At 37.9% G+C, this 18,815-nt stretch overlaps 1 protein-coding gene across 1 annotated transcript in view; it reads left to right on the forward strand.

Moving 5' to 3' along the window:
- The window catches only part of LOC140146624 (pre-mRNA-processing-splicing factor 8), an 85,519-nt gene that overhangs the window by 36,463 nt on the left and 30,241 nt on the right, over window positions 1–18,815 (forward strand). The window contains exons 20-28 of the mRNA XM_072168492.1: window positions 2,569–2,756; window positions 4,750–4,914; window positions 5,904–5,977; window positions 13,493–13,639; window positions 14,922–15,132; window positions 15,633–15,749; window positions 16,261–16,508; window positions 17,662–17,841; window positions 18,487–18,622. Coding sequence (XP_072024593.1) covers window positions 2,569–2,756; window positions 4,750–4,914; window positions 5,904–5,977; window positions 13,493–13,639; window positions 14,922–15,132; window positions 15,633–15,749; window positions 16,261–16,508; window positions 17,662–17,841; window positions 18,487–18,622 — 1,466 coding nt within the window. The remainder of the gene's footprint in view (window positions 1–2,568; window positions 2,757–4,749; window positions 4,915–5,903; window positions 5,978–13,492; window positions 13,640–14,921; window positions 15,133–15,632; window positions 15,750–16,260; window positions 16,509–17,661; window positions 17,842–18,486; window positions 18,623–18,815) is intronic.

Below are 18,815 nucleotides of genomic sequence, written 5' to 3' on the forward strand. Positions count from 1 at the left end.
GTGGTATGGCTTGTCAATAGTCTACCATCCTGGATAAAATACTGGAACACACTTTATTGTCATGATTGATTGATTGATTGATCGATCAATTATAAGCAGTTCATAGATATGTGACTTGTAGTACCAGATGTGAGTTCTTATTTCGAAAGACAAGAGATTTACCTTCTTAATTCAAAATTGATTTAGAAACGATAAAACAATAATTTATCACACATGTGATTCGTTCAATTACAACCCACAAACGATGGATAGTTCCCAATAAGTAATTAGATTTAACACCATGGACACAACTTACAACATCACCCCTGATTGGTTAACTACATGATATTATCATCTGAGGAACCAATCAAAATACAGTTTAAATCCATGGTCAGTCACTACTTCCAACAGTGCCCCTGATTGGTTAATTAAATAATATAATCATCTGAGTAACCAATCAAAATAACGCTTTTAGATCTCTAGCAATTTTAAGCTCAATCCCCTTCAGACCTACTCACCATTCTTACCATATCTCTGATTGGCCCAATCAGTAATGTAGCCCTCTTTGTAACCAATCAAAATAGAACTTACAGTTCGATAGTGCTCATACGGTTAATGATAACTTAAGGGATGGGTTTATATGTGTGTAAATGGAGGAGAAATGGGAGGATTTTGGCATGTTTGCTGTGATTGTTTGCCTAGCAATATTGATCACAAGTACACAATTGATGGTGCATATCAAGGACCAAACTCTATAGTTTTATATTTGAGCACGATCACTTCTGTAAGGTCATGGGAAATTATGTAAATCGGCTTTTATATTTGATGTTGCATATCGGCTCACACACTTTTTTTTTGTACCCAGTATTTCACAAAGTCCCTGTACTCTGATGACCCTATGACTTATTGCTGGTATGTTGAGCACTTTAAACAATTAATTATAGTACTTACCTCCTACTTTAGGAACATGCATATGCCTTAATGTATGTCGACCATGTCAACAACCCAGTGTAGTTTTACATGGTTGGAAAAGTCTATTTCCTTTCTCTATTTTGCCAATCATAATTCATACTTTGTCCAACTTTTTTGACAAAAAAGAGTTTTGCAACTATTCCGCCAGCAAGGAAACACAAATTTATGTGTATCCAGTGCGTCCTTTACGTGTAAATAGTTCAGTTTATTGTCAAGTTGTGCCTCTATACGCCATATATTTACGGAATTGATGATACAAGCTGATACGGAATTTTTGAACCCAAATTTCTTGAAATATACATTACCTTTTTAACTTCTCGCCACGAAATTGGATTCATAAGAAGGTCAAATACAAGCCTTCCATTATGGCTGGTATCATCATCTCGATTGGTGTCTTGTGTTAGTATTATTCCATATTTTGCTGGTAGAAGTTCAATGAAACCCTCCATAATTCACGACTTCTGTCACTTGTGTTATAAACTCGATGTGTTTACTATATTGTCGCTCGGGTCCGCGACTAATCGCAGGGACCGGTCTATCATTAGCTATTCTATACACTTTTCAATAGCCTTATTGTGATGTGTGGGAGTTTTAAAAGCCGAGCCATGAACAAAATATAAATGCGAGCACCCCGGGGGGGGGGGGGCATCAACTTTAGAGGTGACGGTATGTGCCTGTCTATATATGCCCCTCTTTTGAAGCCGACTATACCCGATGACCAGGCACCTTCAGTTTTCAAAATATTATACCCAATGACCCCTTTTTCATTTTGATTGTACATAATGACCCTTTTTTTTATTTATTAAAAAAACCCCAACGGTTTGTACTGATTTGTGCCTACTTCGCGACGCTTGTACGCACATATACCTATCAATTCTAAAGTTGAGTGCCCTGGGCGAATGCGATACTGCGGGCCAATGAACAATGAGATAGTGGCTTTTCTGATATAGCTTTGAGGAACTGTTGAAGTATAAATCAGCCAACGAGTAGGTGTGTCCAAATTGCACATCTTGAATTGAGACCAAGACATGCTGTTATTTCAATTGTTATACCGTTCCGGTTGGTTTATTACCTACCATTGCCTACGAGATGCAGTTCTAAGGTGACAGAGGGACAGGTCTGCAATTCGATTCCACAACCATTCATACCTTTCATCTGTTTTATTGTATTATCGCATGCGACTGTTCCGTGGTACCTTACGGGTACCTGAATTTTATTTGAATGAAGGTGACTCTGTCATGCTTTCGACGTCATATTGCATAATTTCTATACAGTATATGCAATAAACCAACCAGAACAGTATAACAATTGAAATAATAGGTTAAGAAGAATATAACGTCACAATTCTGTATTATTATTCAAGGTTGTAAGGTGTGTCTATGCTGTCATGTAGGCCTACCTGGCAACAGACACGCCCCCGGTACATACAGATGAAATTTGTAGAAAAGCGTGATTATGACAAAAAACATTAAAAAATGATACTTTGAGGTATTTTTTTTAAATTTTTGTATGGCAGATCATACATACACATGTGCTGAGGTCAAAAAGGTAAAAATTTTGTTTTTGACCCCTGACTCACCTGTCATTCCAAACAACCCCTTAATTCTCCCGATACAGGCATCAATAATCTCCAAGATGTGTGGGACACGACAGAGGGCGAGTGCAATGTGATGATGGAGTCACGATTCGAGAAGCTTTACGAGAAGATAGATTTGACGCTACTCAACAGACTGCTGCGTCTCATCGTAGATCATAACATCGCCGATTACATGACGGCCAAAAACAATGTGGTCATCAACTACAAGGTACTAGTCCAAGCATTGTGTTAGGGTCTATTCAGAGAAGATATCTTACCCTTCCCAGAATCCTTTGCAACATGATACATCACCTCATTTCATCAAATGACACTGCTGTTATTTTGTATAGTTTCCATTTGTTTTTATAAAGTTAAACATGAGTTGATAGTCATGAAATAAAGATAATTTGCAAGATCTGGAGGTGCTCTGTATCGACCCATGTTGCAGTGGATAGCAAATCAGTACAGGAAATTGAAATGAAGGCAGTGCATTGTGGGAAGTGTAAGATATATTCTCTGGGTCCCATTGCAAATCTAAAAACATTTCTGACTGAGTTTTCATTTTGCTTGTGTGAATTAGTTTAAAAGTTTCAAATAATTATGTCTAAAAAAATATGTTACAGATTTTACATTTTTCTGCATTTGGCACTCTGAGAACAACTTGCATGCAAGTGAACATGTAATGTTGCACATTAGCGCAAAGTGCACATTAGCTCAAAACTTTTGTTTTCATATATTGTTGGCCTTAACTCAAGAACCACACTGCAGTTTATTAGTTCAATGACTAAAACTAGACAAATATGGCTCCTGCTTCAGAATATGGGCTATTCCAGTTGAAATCCATGCACCCTCTATGGAACACATGACCTTTATCTCCCACACAGGGGGTGTAGATTTCAAATGGAGTCACAAATTCAGGTAATCCCATTTATAAGGTCATATCTTTCATAGGGAGTGTATGGATTTCAACTGGACTAGCCCAATTAGAGATAGTATACAAATATATACTGCCATGAGAGGTTCTGGTTAAAACTATGGGCCCGAGGTAAGATCAATAAAAATAGTATTAATTGATCTCAACGAGGGACCATAGTTTTAACCAGAACTTCGAATAAAGGCGGTATATATTTGTTTTATATACTTCATTAATATGTTCTTTGTTCATTGATTGGTTAAAAGAAAATTATTTCAAAATGTTTTGACTCTCCAGCTTCTATCCTGAGTGAACAGCACAACCAATTTAAGCACAACCTATATTTTGCCCTTCAAAAAAATCGAATAGGCTAAAATCGGGCTAACCGATTACAGCAGCGCGAATTCACGCTATGGCAGTTTCGCGTGCGTGCATCAAATGCGCGCACGCGGAAGGCATGGTCAAAAGTACTATTCACGGCTTAAAGGTACTATTTACGGCTCATCCGGGACATTGAAAATACTATTTACGGCTTAGAGGTACTATTTACGGATAGGAGTACTGATGGTAGAACTATTTTTGGTCATGTGATCCACTTTTAACCAATCAATGAACAAGAATATATTAATGAAGTATATAATATGGAATAAAAGAGTGATGTAACGCAAGTAACCAAATAACTTGGAATTACCCATATAGGGTAGAGATTGCATTGGTAGGTATCTACAGCCTGTAGCCCATCTAATGGCGTTGGCTGTTCGTAATACAATGCTAGATGAAACCCAGTTATATGCATAGTTGGTTGGTACGGCTTATCAATAGTCTACCATCCTGGATAAAATACTGGGACAGATATTATGGACTATTTTCGCAGCAGTGTTATCACACGTGTAAAAGTATCTACATGCACCAAGTAACACAGAACACGCTGAATTTCAATGCTGGTGCCGCTGACTGGAGGTAGGGAAGTAGAGTATACCTACTTGCTCTATTGGTCTATTCCAGGTACCAGTTGAAATCCATACACCCCTAATGGAAAACATGGTCTTAATTTTCCACACAGGGAGTGTGAATTACAAATGGGGTTACCTGAATGAATGACTCCATTTGAAATCTGCACCCCCTGTGTGGGAGATTTAGGTTGTGAATTCCATAGGGGGTGCAATGTGCATGTGTTTCAACAGGAATATCCCATCTTAAATGATAGCTAAGAAATAAGGTTTTTCAGTATCAAGTTCGTGAATTTGTGTCAGATCAGTTAAAAAATCTTCACATTAAATTACGACACTCTGTTTTTGTTTTCCTACAGGACATGAACCACACCAATTCTTACGGTATCATCCGAGGTCTCCAGTTCGCCTCCTTCATTGTACAGTACTATGGCCTGGTGTTGGATCTTCTTGTGTTAGGTCTACATAGGGCTAGTGAGATGGCTGGCCCACCACAGATGCCAAATGACTTCTTGCAATTCCAGGTCCGTATTGTTCTTGTCCATTCTTAGATTTTTTGTATAAGCAAGTATACCGTATTTCGTCAAATAATCGCCCCCCCCCCCTCAAGTAAACGCCCCCCACCACTTTTTTTCAACCAAGATGTTTCAAAAATTCGATATTTCCATGCTATCTTGTGTAGTAAGCTTACCAAGTTGCCCACATGGTCAATAATAGCGTCAATAAATGGCGAAAATCTGCATCGTAAACCCGGAAGTGAACCAAAAGTCAGTGTCAAAAGTTCATAGTTCGTCATTTTAGCGTGACTTTTAAGCTTACCTTTAGAATGATTTTAACGGGAATTGTCGTGCTAAAAATGACCTCTAATAAATGCCCCCCCTTGGGAAAATGTAACGCCCCCCGGGGGCGTTTATTTGACGAAATACGGTATCTCTTGCAGGGTTGTAGCTACACTGGGCGGTGGTGGGTGACGGAGCCCACCACTCAGTTTAGGAGCCCACCATTCAGCTGCAATTTTAGCACTAGAGCTCACCACTCAGAGGCCAAAATTGCACAATTTTATAGTCAACAAATTGCTAAATATGCAAGATTTTCATTACATGCCACCCAGCACAAAAAATATCCTAGCTACAACCCTGACCTCTTAAGAGCCCATGTCGACCATTTTGATCTTTCTACTGGTGTTAGGTCTACACAGGGCCAGTGAATGACATGCCCCCTACCACAGATTCCAAATGACTCACTTGACTTCAGAGCCCATAATATTGTGGGCTGTGCAACTAACAGAGCTGTGTGTGAAACCCAGTAATTGTAATTGGTACAAAGTTTTTCTTCAATGTGCTTAATTAGCAATGACAATCCAACAGGAATTGTCTGCTTCTACTGTATCTTTATTTCAATGTATCTATAGAAGTCATTTAGATTAGACTATGTTCAAATTTATTTGTCATTGCTAATATATTGACGAGCACTTTTATATATATTGACGAGCACTTTTATTATTTTTCCACAGGATGTTGCCACGGAGACCAGTCACCCAATTCGACTCTACTCCAGATATATCGACAGAGTTCATATTTTCTTCAGGTAAGTAAAGGAGCCATTCCATGGCAACTCCAGGGATGTGCACCGCAGCACCTCTTTTTCTGTGTGGTGGTAGATATTGATGAGAAAGTAAAATCCTGAAAATTTGAGCTTCATACTCCATTTCGTTTTCCCGTAGCATCAATTTGAAATTGAGGGGGGTCAGCATAAAAAATGTGTCGCAACGCGAAAGACGATGTTTGGAGGTCCATAAATGTATAAAGGGAACCCCCAACAACTTTGAAAAGTATGTATCCTGAGGTACGTTTTTGTGTAGAATTCAAATCTGGCATAAGTAAACTTGTGTCTCCTTTACTTTAAAAGATATAGGGCCCTCAAAATGCAACTTCGTCCATCCAGGACCAACTTCAGGGGGTCAGAACTCCATTAGTAAAAATAATTTTAGTGTCCATTTTTTTGCCAGTCAGCCCTTTGGTAGGACATTACTCTTATCCCATATTGAGCCTATTAGAATACTTTTAGCTGAGATATTACCCATGCAAAACAATTGTACATTTTTTGTACATTTTGACCCCCCTGAAAACCAATGTCAGACATTTTGCCCCACCATCAACTTCAGGTATGTTGAAAATATGTTCTTAGACAACATTTCTGAGAGATATTGGCTTTGGGACTCCATGACTTTGCTTTAAAAACATCAGTTAGGTTTGCCTACTCACATATACATGTATCTCATTCAACCACATCAACAAAATGGGTTGGTTGGTCAGTGGCCATCCACTCAAATTTTGCTGAAAATCATTTCTAGCATACCTCTATGAGCATAATGAACACATGTATGGAAAAAAATGAATGCTCAACTCCAAGCGGTTTTGGAGATATGGCTTGTCAAAATTTGGCCCGGGCCCCCACTTTTTGCTCTCTCAAGTTGCATCGTTGAATTAGTAGCGTTTTGGAACATGGAATGGCTCAAAGGAAGTATTGGCTATTCCAGTTGAAATCCATACACCCCCTATGGAAGACATGACCTTACATCTCCCACATAGGGAGTGTGAATTTCATATTGGGTTACCTGAATGGACATGCCTTCCATAGGGGTGTATGGATTTCAACTGGAATAGCCTATTTGGGTGGGTCTAACTTGTTACCAAATATTATCTAATTTTGGGGGCAAAAAGTTATGAAGTACAGATTTGCTGTGGCATATATTGCATCTTTGTGGTCACCCATATTACCACATTCCATCACAAAAGGGATTGCATTGCTAGATATCTACAGCCTGTAGCCCATCTAATGGCGTTGGCTGTTCGTAATACAATGCAAGATCAAACCCAGTTATATGCATAGTTGGGTGGTATGGCTTATCAGTAGTCTACCATCCTGGATAAAATACTGGGACAGATACTGTAAGAATACCAATGAGGAAAAACTGAAGCTGGTACTATGGAAATTATTAAATATACGGTGATGGAAAAAAAATGCCCCATTTTACGGGCCCGACCAACCCAGATTTTTACGAAATTGGGGATAAAAAATTTTCCTGTGCAAATGAATGCAAACCAAAATTTCACGAAATTTATTTTGTATTTCAAAATATTTCAAAATATTTAGTCATTTGCCAAAAAAAAAGTCCCACTGAACTTACTTGAAAGGTCCGTTCAACTGTAGAACAGGGTTATTTTTCATCCCCTGACTCATTTCAACCCTTACGAATTGTAAGTTTTCCTTTGGAATGATCATGCATTGATGATTCCTCATTGATTACTGACCTTTTCAGCAGGTGTTCAGAAATCTTCAGAAATTGGTTTAGGAAGATGCTGCATGCAGTAGACAAACCACACAACCAATACAAACACTGTCAACAGTGTGTTCAAAGAGTATGATATTATTGTTCACACCAATCATGTATGGTGTTGCTCTTGCTTGATGCAGTGTTTTGAACATCATGATTGTTTGATGTGATCATTTATTAATTTTTCTAACAAAACTTCAAATTTTCATTTCTAGACCAACATTTATCATATTTTTTACCTATTTTTAACATAGATTTTCCTTTCTTGATCAAATTTGTCATCTTTTTCTGCCTTTTTTGTGGTAATTTGTATCCTATAAATTGTATATTTGTGTGCAAATTGAGGGCGCTATTTACATATATTTTTAAGTTTAACTTAGCCTAATAATATGATATGTATGTTTTTTGCTTCTAATATCAAAACTACTGTACTATGATCAGCTCGTAAGTGGCGAGAATTATTCGGTTTTGTTACTGCGCGAGTCAGTAAAGTTCCAACTTACGCACGCCTAAATTCACAAAAGTGTACATCAGTCATGCAAAGCGCAAAGCAGCTCTTGTAGATGCTGCGCCCAGCTGCGTGGACGCCATTCTATATCAGTACACAATGTTTTATGAATCCCGCCTAGATTATAAGCTGATCAGAGTATAGTGCAATTAACTCAAATGATTATTTTAGTACATGCCTCAATATGAGGTACAAAACACAATGTGAAAAAATCTGACCATCCACCTTAAAATACTGAACCTATTTGCAAACAAGTTTTCCATATTCATCCTAATTAGCACCCCAGGCACTTAATTCAGTCATTTTCAGGTGTCCCCCAGTTAAAATTATGAAGTGAAAGTTACAAATTGCAATATGTGTACATCCATATAAAAACGATGCACTTGTCGGCTGCTACATGTGTCTCATTTCATGTAATAGCTAGGAATAAATATCAGAGTCATCTCAAGTGGAGGTCACTTCCAATCATCCCAAGTCATCGAGGGTTAAGGAATGTTCTATGTATTCCTAAACCATGTGACTTGGGATGATTTGAAGTGACCTCTGCTTGAGATGAGTCTGGTATTTATTCCTAGCTATTATGTGAAATGAGACACATGTAGCACCCGACAAGTGCATCGTTTTGATATGGATGTACACATATATGTGCACAAACATTCAAAATACAGTGTATCCTGAAGTCAAAATCATCATCCTAAACATCATCAAGTTGTACAGGTGTACTGAAATTGGGTCGCTTAGGCAGATGTCACTCAAAGACGTTTTCTAGGGGGCACTTATTTGAGAAAAGGTGCTAATTTAGTCAAATACAGTACAGAGTATACTAGCAGAGGTAATTTATAGCTCCTCAACACGATTCTGTAATCTCCCTTTTATGGACAAGTTTATTTGCCGTTGCAGTGTGACATCAAAATCGATTGTTGCATTATATTGCTAGGTCAACTGGTCCATGCTATCTGTGTTCAGAACCACGATCAAAATGATCACAACACAAAGTCAGTGGGTTGCAAATATACAAGTAGCAAAAGTTTTGATTACTAGTCTGTACTGAAAAATATTGAGCTATTCCAGTTGAAATGCATACACCCCTATGGAAGACATTACCTTAATCTTCCACACAGGGAGTGTGATTTTCAAATGGGATTACCTGAATGGGTGACTCCATTTGAAATTGCACACCCAGTGCGGAAGATTAAGGTCATATCTTCCATTGAAGATTAAGGTCATATCTTCCATGGCAGTCCTAGTTGAATGGTACAGTGCTGAGGGTCTGCATGTGAATGGATTTCAAGTAGAATAGCCCATTAAAAATGGTAAACGAGGATCATGGACTATTTTGAAATCACTAATCATAGTCGCGTTCTTTTCTTTTGAATGGACTTCCTTTCATTGCAGTTCCATTTATTTCAACATAAAGACAGGAGTCTGTGCTTGTGCTATAGTCAGTTGAATATGTGCCATCCTTGTTGTCCTTGGCAAACCATGTGCGGTCTGCATTCCATCTGCGATCATTATGCTCCGTTGAAACCGATACTTTAGCGCCACCAATGGTAATTTTGTGTCCACTGTGATCAACAGTTTGAATAATGGCTGTCCTCCTTTTCTTTGCACATGGCAGTCCTAGTTGAATGGTACTGTACTGTGGGTCTGCATGTGATGTCCACCCTATATCGTACAGATCTCGCAGCAATTCTTGAATCTTTGCCGTAGCAGAATGGTGATACTCGGTGAAAACAAAGTCTGTCTTGTGTGATACAGTAGTAGGTAGCTCTATTCGTTGTAGTTCAGTCAGTCTGTCCTTGATTAGTTTTCGTGAGTTCAGGAGCTGCATAGAATTGCTCATATCACATGACTGGTTAGCAAACTCAGAGGCGCTAGTCATTTGGGCGGCGAGAGAGTCTATGGATACAATGCTTGCGGTAACATTGTCCATCTCTTTCTTGTACAAGTTTTTCAAGTCGGTGTGAGCCATGGTGTAGTTAGTGTCAATCTGTCGGTGCAATTTCTGTACACAGTCTTGCATTTCTTGCGCTTTCTTTTTGAAGTTGATAGTTAGAGTTTCTTGGCGGCCTTCCAGTACCAATCGCTTGCCAGCCAACTCTTGGTTTCTTATATCAACTTTTTGTGAAAAACATCAATAATGTGAGCAGTGACTTCTGGTAGCTCAATAAGGTCGTGACCCCGATGGTCAAGAAGGCCGCATGTTGCACAAACTGGCATTTCGCAGTCCTCTTCTAGACAGAACATAGTCACATCTTGCTTGGGATGTTTTGTACAATAGTGCTGCTGTTGCATCATGGGATTGCATTTGTTTTCTTTTAGCTCCAGCATTGTTGAGAGGTTATGGTGTCTGTGAGGGCCAAATTGCTTGTGCGCATCTAAGCATCTCTGGCACAGGAACAGACCACAATCATGACAAAAAGTAACTGCTTGCCGTCTATCACAACTGCCACAAGAGATGGATGAGTTCAAAATATCTTGATACTCCTTCAGATTTTCCACCATGAAGTTATTAGGCAGACTATCGACAGTTCCCCCTGGTAATGTGATCACTTTGCGACATTTCGGGCAGTCAATCTTTGATTGCGTACCAGCAATTCGTTGTAGACACGCCTTACAATATGTATGTAGACAAGGCAGACATTTCGCTTTACGTTCATAATTGTTGTACGACTTCGCGCAAATGGAGCAAGTCGAAAGCTCTTCTGTAAAATCTTTCTTTCTTTGGACTGATGACACAGAAGCAGCCATGTTTTTATATTTCAGCAGTTAGTACAGATATGATGATGTAACATGAACAGGATGAATTAAAAAATTGGCTCTTCGATTTGAAATCGATACACTCCATAATAGAAGACATGACCTTAATCTCCCACAGGGGGGTGTGAATTTCAAATGGGATTACCCGAATGGGTTACTACATTTGAAATCTACACTCCCAGTGTGGGAGATTAAGGTCATGTCTTCCATAGGGGGTGTATGGATTTCAACTGGAATAGCCCATTGAGTAGGTTTGTTTATATAGCCAAGTATTGGTCAGTTCTGCATGGTACACACTGATAAGAATGGCGACATTTTGTACTTGTCTGAGTGTTCCAAGATCTATTGCTACGGTTAGAAAACAACCCTGATCTGTAGTTTCATGTGCATTCATAGGCCGTATCAAAAAGCAAAATGTGTAAAATTTATCACTTGTTGATTCATTGTCTGTTATCAATTATGTACATTTTTTATTGACTTGAAACTGGAAACTCTCTATATACTACATGTACATCCAGTGTTACTAAACTTGTGATATATATTGGAAGCCCAATTGGGTGTTTTACTATTTTAAAGCTTTTGAAGGCAAATTTGGACCATTCCTACAGAAACTAATAGTTAGAGAAACTGTTAGTGAGAGTCGTGTCCCACAGAAACCAATAGTTATAAGAGAAAAAATGGCATCGGCTACTGTAGTTTTAGTGAAAATCTTATCTCATAGAATACGAGAGTAAAGAGAAAACTGGGGAACTATAACATTGGGTAGCTCAATATTAGGTAGTATCCTGTTCCATAAACTAATACATAGTTAAGAGAAAAATTGGGTTATTTTCCAGAAATTTGTCTGAAAATATATGGCAAAACCCTGTATGTATCCTGTTTGAAAAATGATAATGTTTCAAGTGTTTGTACATATATTATTTATCTATATTTTTTAATCAGTCATTGACTTGGACAGGATTTATGACAAAGTAACCTTTTTCTGTGCATAAGTTAGTTAACATACATATGATATGATCTAAGCAGCATTTGTCGCTAATATTGATTGGGTTAGGAGCAAACTGTGTTTGGAAGGTGGGACTAAAATAATAATAATTTTTATACAGCGCTTTGCATCAAAAGCTCCCAGAGTGTTTACAAAGTACAAAACCACCAATTTATGCAGACAAACATTTCTCTAATATTGATTGGGGGAAAGCCCAATAGACCTTTTCAAATCAAGATCGGAAAAGATCGGAAAACCACAGTATTTATTCAGTAAGCTATTGGGGCACATACCCTTTTGAGTGAAAATACAACATATTTAGCCAAAATCAACATGAGTCATCACAGAGAAATATTTCTAAGGTATTGAACTTCAACTTCCACTATTTGGCACTTCACAATGTGACAGTAAAAGAAAGAAAAAATGCAAATGACTGTCATCTGCAGCACATTTGATTTGGTCTTGGTGTGGTCTTCGCAATTGATATAAATATCAATCTCTTGCACAAGCCATACCCAAACGCTTGATTGTGTCTTTCACACAAATATGTGTTCAGATCAGTCAGATGTAATAGTTGCGTAGATGACCCGGAAATGTAAGCGGGTCATCCATAACAAACTTCGGAAAACTTCGATTTGAAAATGTCTATTGAGTTGGGGGGGTCAAAAATGACCACATGGAGTAAGATTTGAAAGAATAAAAGGGTAAATTTGTGTGTGTTTTTTGTATGCTTGAACCATAGATTTAAGAGAAATAAGATTGTGCCCCAACACCCAAAGTCCCCTTGCCTTGTATGCAATGAGGATTCTCCCATATTCATTGGACCTTATTAACAGATGATGTTGAACTTTGCTAGCTGGTGCACAATGTCTCTATTATTTGTCATCAATGGTTAGAACTGTCAACCAGGCAGACTTGTACAGAGACAAATTTCAGTCTATGCACTGGAGTTGAAGTAGTACTGTATGATGTACTGCTACTCGGAACATGTGATCTGGGCAATGAACCCAATACACTTGATTGATATTTTAGCCAATAGGCATGATTATTACTCATGACTCCAAGTCTGTGAATTAAGTTACAGTTATTGTTAGAAAACATGCTAAGTAAGGGGGGGGGGTCATCATTTTTTTGTTCTAAAATTAATTATTTTTCTGACATTGGGAACAGAACTGTATACTGTATAAGGGAACAAACCAAACGTTTGATGATATCCTATAAATGAAAGTCCTTTCAGGGGGAGAGGTCAAAAAGTCTGATAATGTTTATAAAAACCTAGTTAAAATTTCAGTCAATTGATATTTCAGGTTGGAATATTTCAACATTTCACACTTACGTTACAGGGACTTAGGGAGGGTCAGACTCCAACAAAAGCACTTTTGTTTGTAGGTTGTCATCAAGCCTATGGTTAAGCCATGCTTTGACTGTGGATCATGTTTACTTTGAAACCTGACTTTTAGACTTGCATTATTAATCAAATCTGATACAATTTTTCATTTTATATATTTACAGATTCAGTGCGGAGGAAGCCCGGGATCTCATTCAGCGCTACCTGACAGAGCACCCTGATCCTAACAATGAGAACATTGTAGGATATAACAACAAGAAATGTTGGCCCAGAGATGCACGGATGAGACTTATGAAGCATGACGTCAACTTGTAAGTTGAACCCCATTATTGGCACTATCCTTTAGTCCACCTCAAGTTTGGTAGTGACATATGTGCATATTTCTCTGGTCGTAGTATCGAATCTTTGCGTAAAGTTACATGCAAAGAGCATACACTCATGCATACAAAGGTGGTTTGTTGGTACGCCTGCTGCGTAACCGCGACAAGGCATTTGCGTCACTACCAAACTTGAAGCAAAGCAATGTATACCAGCATACTTGGATACACAGAGACCTGTATCAAATATGGACAACATTTGAGTGTGTTTATTATCTGTTCCAGTTCCAGTGATACCTCATGTATATTGTCCTGGGTAAGATTAGGCTAATATTCACTGGATGGGCACGAAAGCTAGCACTACAGCCCTGTTATATTGGTTTTTCAAAGTAAAATGCTAATACCTATTACAACACATTCAAAGGTCCAGGGAAATTAATGAGGTGTCACAGACTCACCAGAGCTGGAATAGATTTACACAGTCCAGATTGTTTTTTTTTGCATAATATTCTATTGTTATGATAACCCATATTTACCAAGTTATTATTATTATTATTATTATTACAAAGGGATTGCATTGGTAGGTATCTACAGCCTGTAGCCCGTCTTATGGCGTTGGCTGTTCGTAATACAATGCTAGATCAAACCCAGTTATATGCATTGTTGGGTGGTATGGCTTATCAATAGTCTACCATCCTGGATAAAATACTGGGACAGATACTGTAAGAATACCAACAAGGAGTTGACCAATTACAGTTATGTGGAATTCTTCATTTTATGTAAATTTCACATTTGGTCAGTGATGCCAAATGAACAAGATCATATATTATTAGCAACGGTGAATATTTTCCTACATTTTGTTCAAACTACGATTGTGGTGTTTCCTGGGATCTCAAGAACCGCTTGCCCAAGTCTATCACCATCTTTATGTGGATTAGAGACAGCTTTGTAATGACATACCATCATACATATTATTCTTCTTTTTATAGGTTTTGTGGTGCATCCTGGGATCCCAAGAACTGCATGCCCAGGTCTATCACCAATTTCGTATGGGTTAGAGAAAGCTTTGTAATGATATCCCATAATGCATTTCTGTATTACTGATTGTCATTATCAAAAATACTTCATTTCCACAGGTTTTGTTGTGTATTCTGGTATCCCAAGAACTGTAAGTCCAGGTCTACAACCAAATTTACAGAGGTTAGGGATAGCTTTATAATGATATCCCATCATACATATCTGTATTACTGACTGTCCTTATGTTCCATTTCCACAGGGGTCGTGGTGTATTCTGGGATCTCAAGAACCGCTTACCCAGGTCTATCACCACCTTCATATGGGAGAGTAGCTTTGTGTCTGTGTACAGCAAGGATAATCCCAACTTGTTATTCAACATGTCTGGATTTGAGTGTCGTATCCTTCCCAAATGTCGCACCACGGCAGAGGAGTTCACCCACAAAGACGGTATATGGAATCTACAAAATGAGGTAAGCTTTCAAAAAATATGAAGATAGTGATAAATTGCAAGATGTTGTAGCCCAGTTTGAATGTAGTATTCTACCCAAAAGCCACACTATCCAGCGCTATGATAGACAGTGATCCCATTTATGAATATCTTTGCTTGGACGCTGGTCAGGTTCCATGAAACCACACTACCCTGTGTCTGAGGATCGTACCCATGTAACAATACAACCCGGGGAAGATACAGTAGAAGAGAAAAGCAAAGGTACTGGTTTTAAGTAGATACTTTGTGAGAATCAAACGATTGCCGCAAAATGCTGGCATTGATTCTCTCACTCTGCAACAACATTCTTGCCCTGATATTTTGTCACTTAATTTAAACGATCCTTCACTCGGTAAATTTTAAAGATAATAATCATAATATCTCTGAATTTGTCTTTGTTCCAGGTCACCATAGAGATAGCTTTGTGCTAATATCCCATCATGCATGTCCGCATATTGATGATTTTCATGTTCCATTTCCTAGGTCACCAAAGAGAGGACAGCACAGTGTTTCCTGAGAGTGGATGATGAGTCCATGGGACGATTCCACAACAGGGTCAGACAGATACTCATGGCATCAGGGTCAACAACCTTTACCAAGGTATTTGATTGACAGTTTTCAGTTTCCATCATCAGTTCACAAGTTTACCCATAATTAGGAAAGATAAATGTAACATGATCAAAGGAAATGGGTCTAATGGTGAAACATATTCAATTTCAAGTCTTTTTACTAGCTTTTCAAAAGTGGTTACCAAGTCATAGTCAATTTACCAGTTGCTGAAAACAGTAAAAAACAATAGAATTTGAACAACTTTTTTGCCAATAATTCAAGATCAATATTACAACATTAGACTCATTCCTGTGTACATCAGAGAAATTGCCAATTAAATCTGCACATATATGTAATAAACAAAGCTTTCAGAATAATATAATGTGGTTGTTTGATTTTAGCTGAACTGAAATATTGGCCTGATATTCTGCAGGCCTGATGAATCTTATGTATTCTTTTAATTTTAAAGCAAAAAAAATTATGAAATCATTGTGTAATATTAATGTTCTCATAGCTTTTGCATTTTCACGAAGTTATTAAGTATCTTTATGTCCTATTGTAGATTGTCAATAAATGGAACACAGCTCTCATTGGTCTGATGACCTACTTCCGGGAAGCTGTCGTCAACACCCAAGAACTGCTGGACCTTCTGGTCAAATGCGAGAACAAGATTCAAACACGTATCAAGATTGGACTCAACTCCAAAATGCCTAGCCGTTTTCCTCCCGTGGTGTTCTACACGCCCAAAGAGTTGGGAGGACTGGGTATGCTGTCCATGGGACATGTGCTCATACCGCAATCAGATTTAAGGTAAGAAATCAGTTTGAATATATCTAGACTCCATCCAAAATGCCTAGCCGTTTCCCTTTTGTAGTGTTCTACATTCCTAAAGAGTTGGGAGGACTGGGTATGCTGTCTATGGGACATGTGCTCATACCATAATCAGATTTACGGTAAGAAATCACAAACTTTTTCAGGCTTTTTTTCAAAACACTTCAGGTTTTTTCATGGATGATCATTCTCATGCCTGATATATAAATTTTTATGTTAACCCATTTTTAACCAAAATTTCATCGCAAAAGGAATCGCATTGGTAGGTATCTACAGCCTGTAGCCCATCTAATGGCGTTGGCTGTTCGTAATACAATGCTAGATCAAACCCAGTTATATGCATAGTTGGGTGGTATGGCTTATCAATAGTCTACCATCCTGGATAAAATACTGGGACAGATAACTGTAAGAATACCAATAAGTCAGAGACTTGATCAAAGATGGCATAATACTCTATTAATGACTGTTTTCAAATGTTTAAAGAATGAATATCCATCATACTTATCTTCTCAATTTGATTTTGTTCATGATAACCATAATCATATAACTAGAAATCATACTTCTAATACATTGATTGTACCAAAATTTAAATCAAATTCAGGTCAACGTACTTTTCATGTCAGGGCAGCCTATGCATGGAATTCTTTGCCACCGACAGTAAGAGCTCAGATGGAAAATATGACTTTAGGCCAATTTCAATCAAAAATTAAAGAAATTTAGGCCTGTCTTTATCTATATTTTATTCATTTACTTGCTTGATTTTTGTATATAAATATAATTATTGTATTTCTGTATTTTGAATCATGGTATTTATAATTATCTTGTAGTTGATGATACCATTATACTTATTTGTAATATATTGTAAATACATTGTAAATACTGTATGATACTTTGTAAATATTGTGTATCGTAATATATTTTGTTGCTATATAACTTGTATCAATGAGGGCCTGCTTGAAAAGCAGTGCTTGTCACTGAAGCAGTATAACCCTCAATAAAGAAAGAATAAATAATAATAATAATAATAATATAAATCTGTAACAGTGATATTTTACATACATTTTGTTCAAACTATGATCATGGTGTTTCCTGGGATCTCAAGAACATTGCTAAGATTTTATTTCAATTACAGGTGGTCCAAGCAGACGGATGTCGGCATCACTCATTTTCGTTCCGGTATGAGTCACGAGGAGGATCAACTCATTCCCAACTTGTATCGCTACATCCAGCCATGGGAGAGTGAGTTCATCGACTCACAGAGAGTGTGGGCAGAGTATGCGTTGAAGAGGCAGGAAGCTAATGCACAGAACAGGTGGGTGTGAATTGATATTGTGATTTATTGAGATACTTTTTTCACCCTGAAGTGGCAGTGACGCCAGTGTGCATTCATTAGGCACAGCTTGAATCACCCGCAGCTTGCCCAAAGACGCCACATAGATCGTGATACAATTTTTTGGGTTTTTTTTCAATTCTTTTTACGCTATGAAGTAAAGATAATACAGATGTTAAAATGGATGTCAAACTGACCATACAAAGTCCTATATACTAGGAGGGGCATGATGAGTGACGTAGAAAAAAAATCATACCGTAAACACTCGATAGTTAGCGTATGTGCTTACTATCAAGCGCTCAAACCCTTTATACTTTTGTGGATGGGGCTCTTGATTTTGAAGTTTCAAAAGCGCTCGATACTAAGCACATATGCTAACTATCGAGTGTTTACGGTATTGGCCAGACTATTCATTTGTTCAAGGTGACTGTCACACCATTTGCATGGGAAGTGAGCATATGTTGGTTGAGTTTAAATATGAAAACTTAACCATATTCCTAAATACAAATTTCATCATGCAAAATTTAAAATCCATAACAGCTCAAAGTTCTAAAATGTTTTTCTTTGAAAAATATTTGTCCACTGTGTCTTCAATTTAATGATTTTGCATAAATTTGTGCTTTGCAGACGTCTGACTCTGGAGGATTTGGAGGATTCCTGGGACCGTGGTATTCCCCGTATCAACACTCTGTTCCAGAAAGACAGACATACGTTGGCTTATGATAAGGGATGGAGAGTCAGAACAGACTTCAAACAGTACCAGGTGAGTAGGCATTGATTACTTGATAGAAGCTTGTATCACACAAGTTTTTCCCATAACTGTAACCGCTCAGGTGTAAACCTATCTCCTAGATGAGAGATTCTTAACCCAAGGGAATAAGATCATCTAAATGGAAGAGATTATCTATCTACAAATAATCTAACATGAACTTTGTGGGTAGACCATACCCAATCTC

This window comes from Amphiura filiformis, chromosome 2 (genome assembly GCF_039555335.1).
Source record: "Amphiura filiformis chromosome 2, Afil_fr2py, whole genome shotgun sequence".
NCBI classification, from domain to species: domain Eukaryota; kingdom Metazoa; phylum Echinodermata; class Ophiuroidea; order Amphilepidida; family Amphiuridae; genus Amphiura; species Amphiura filiformis.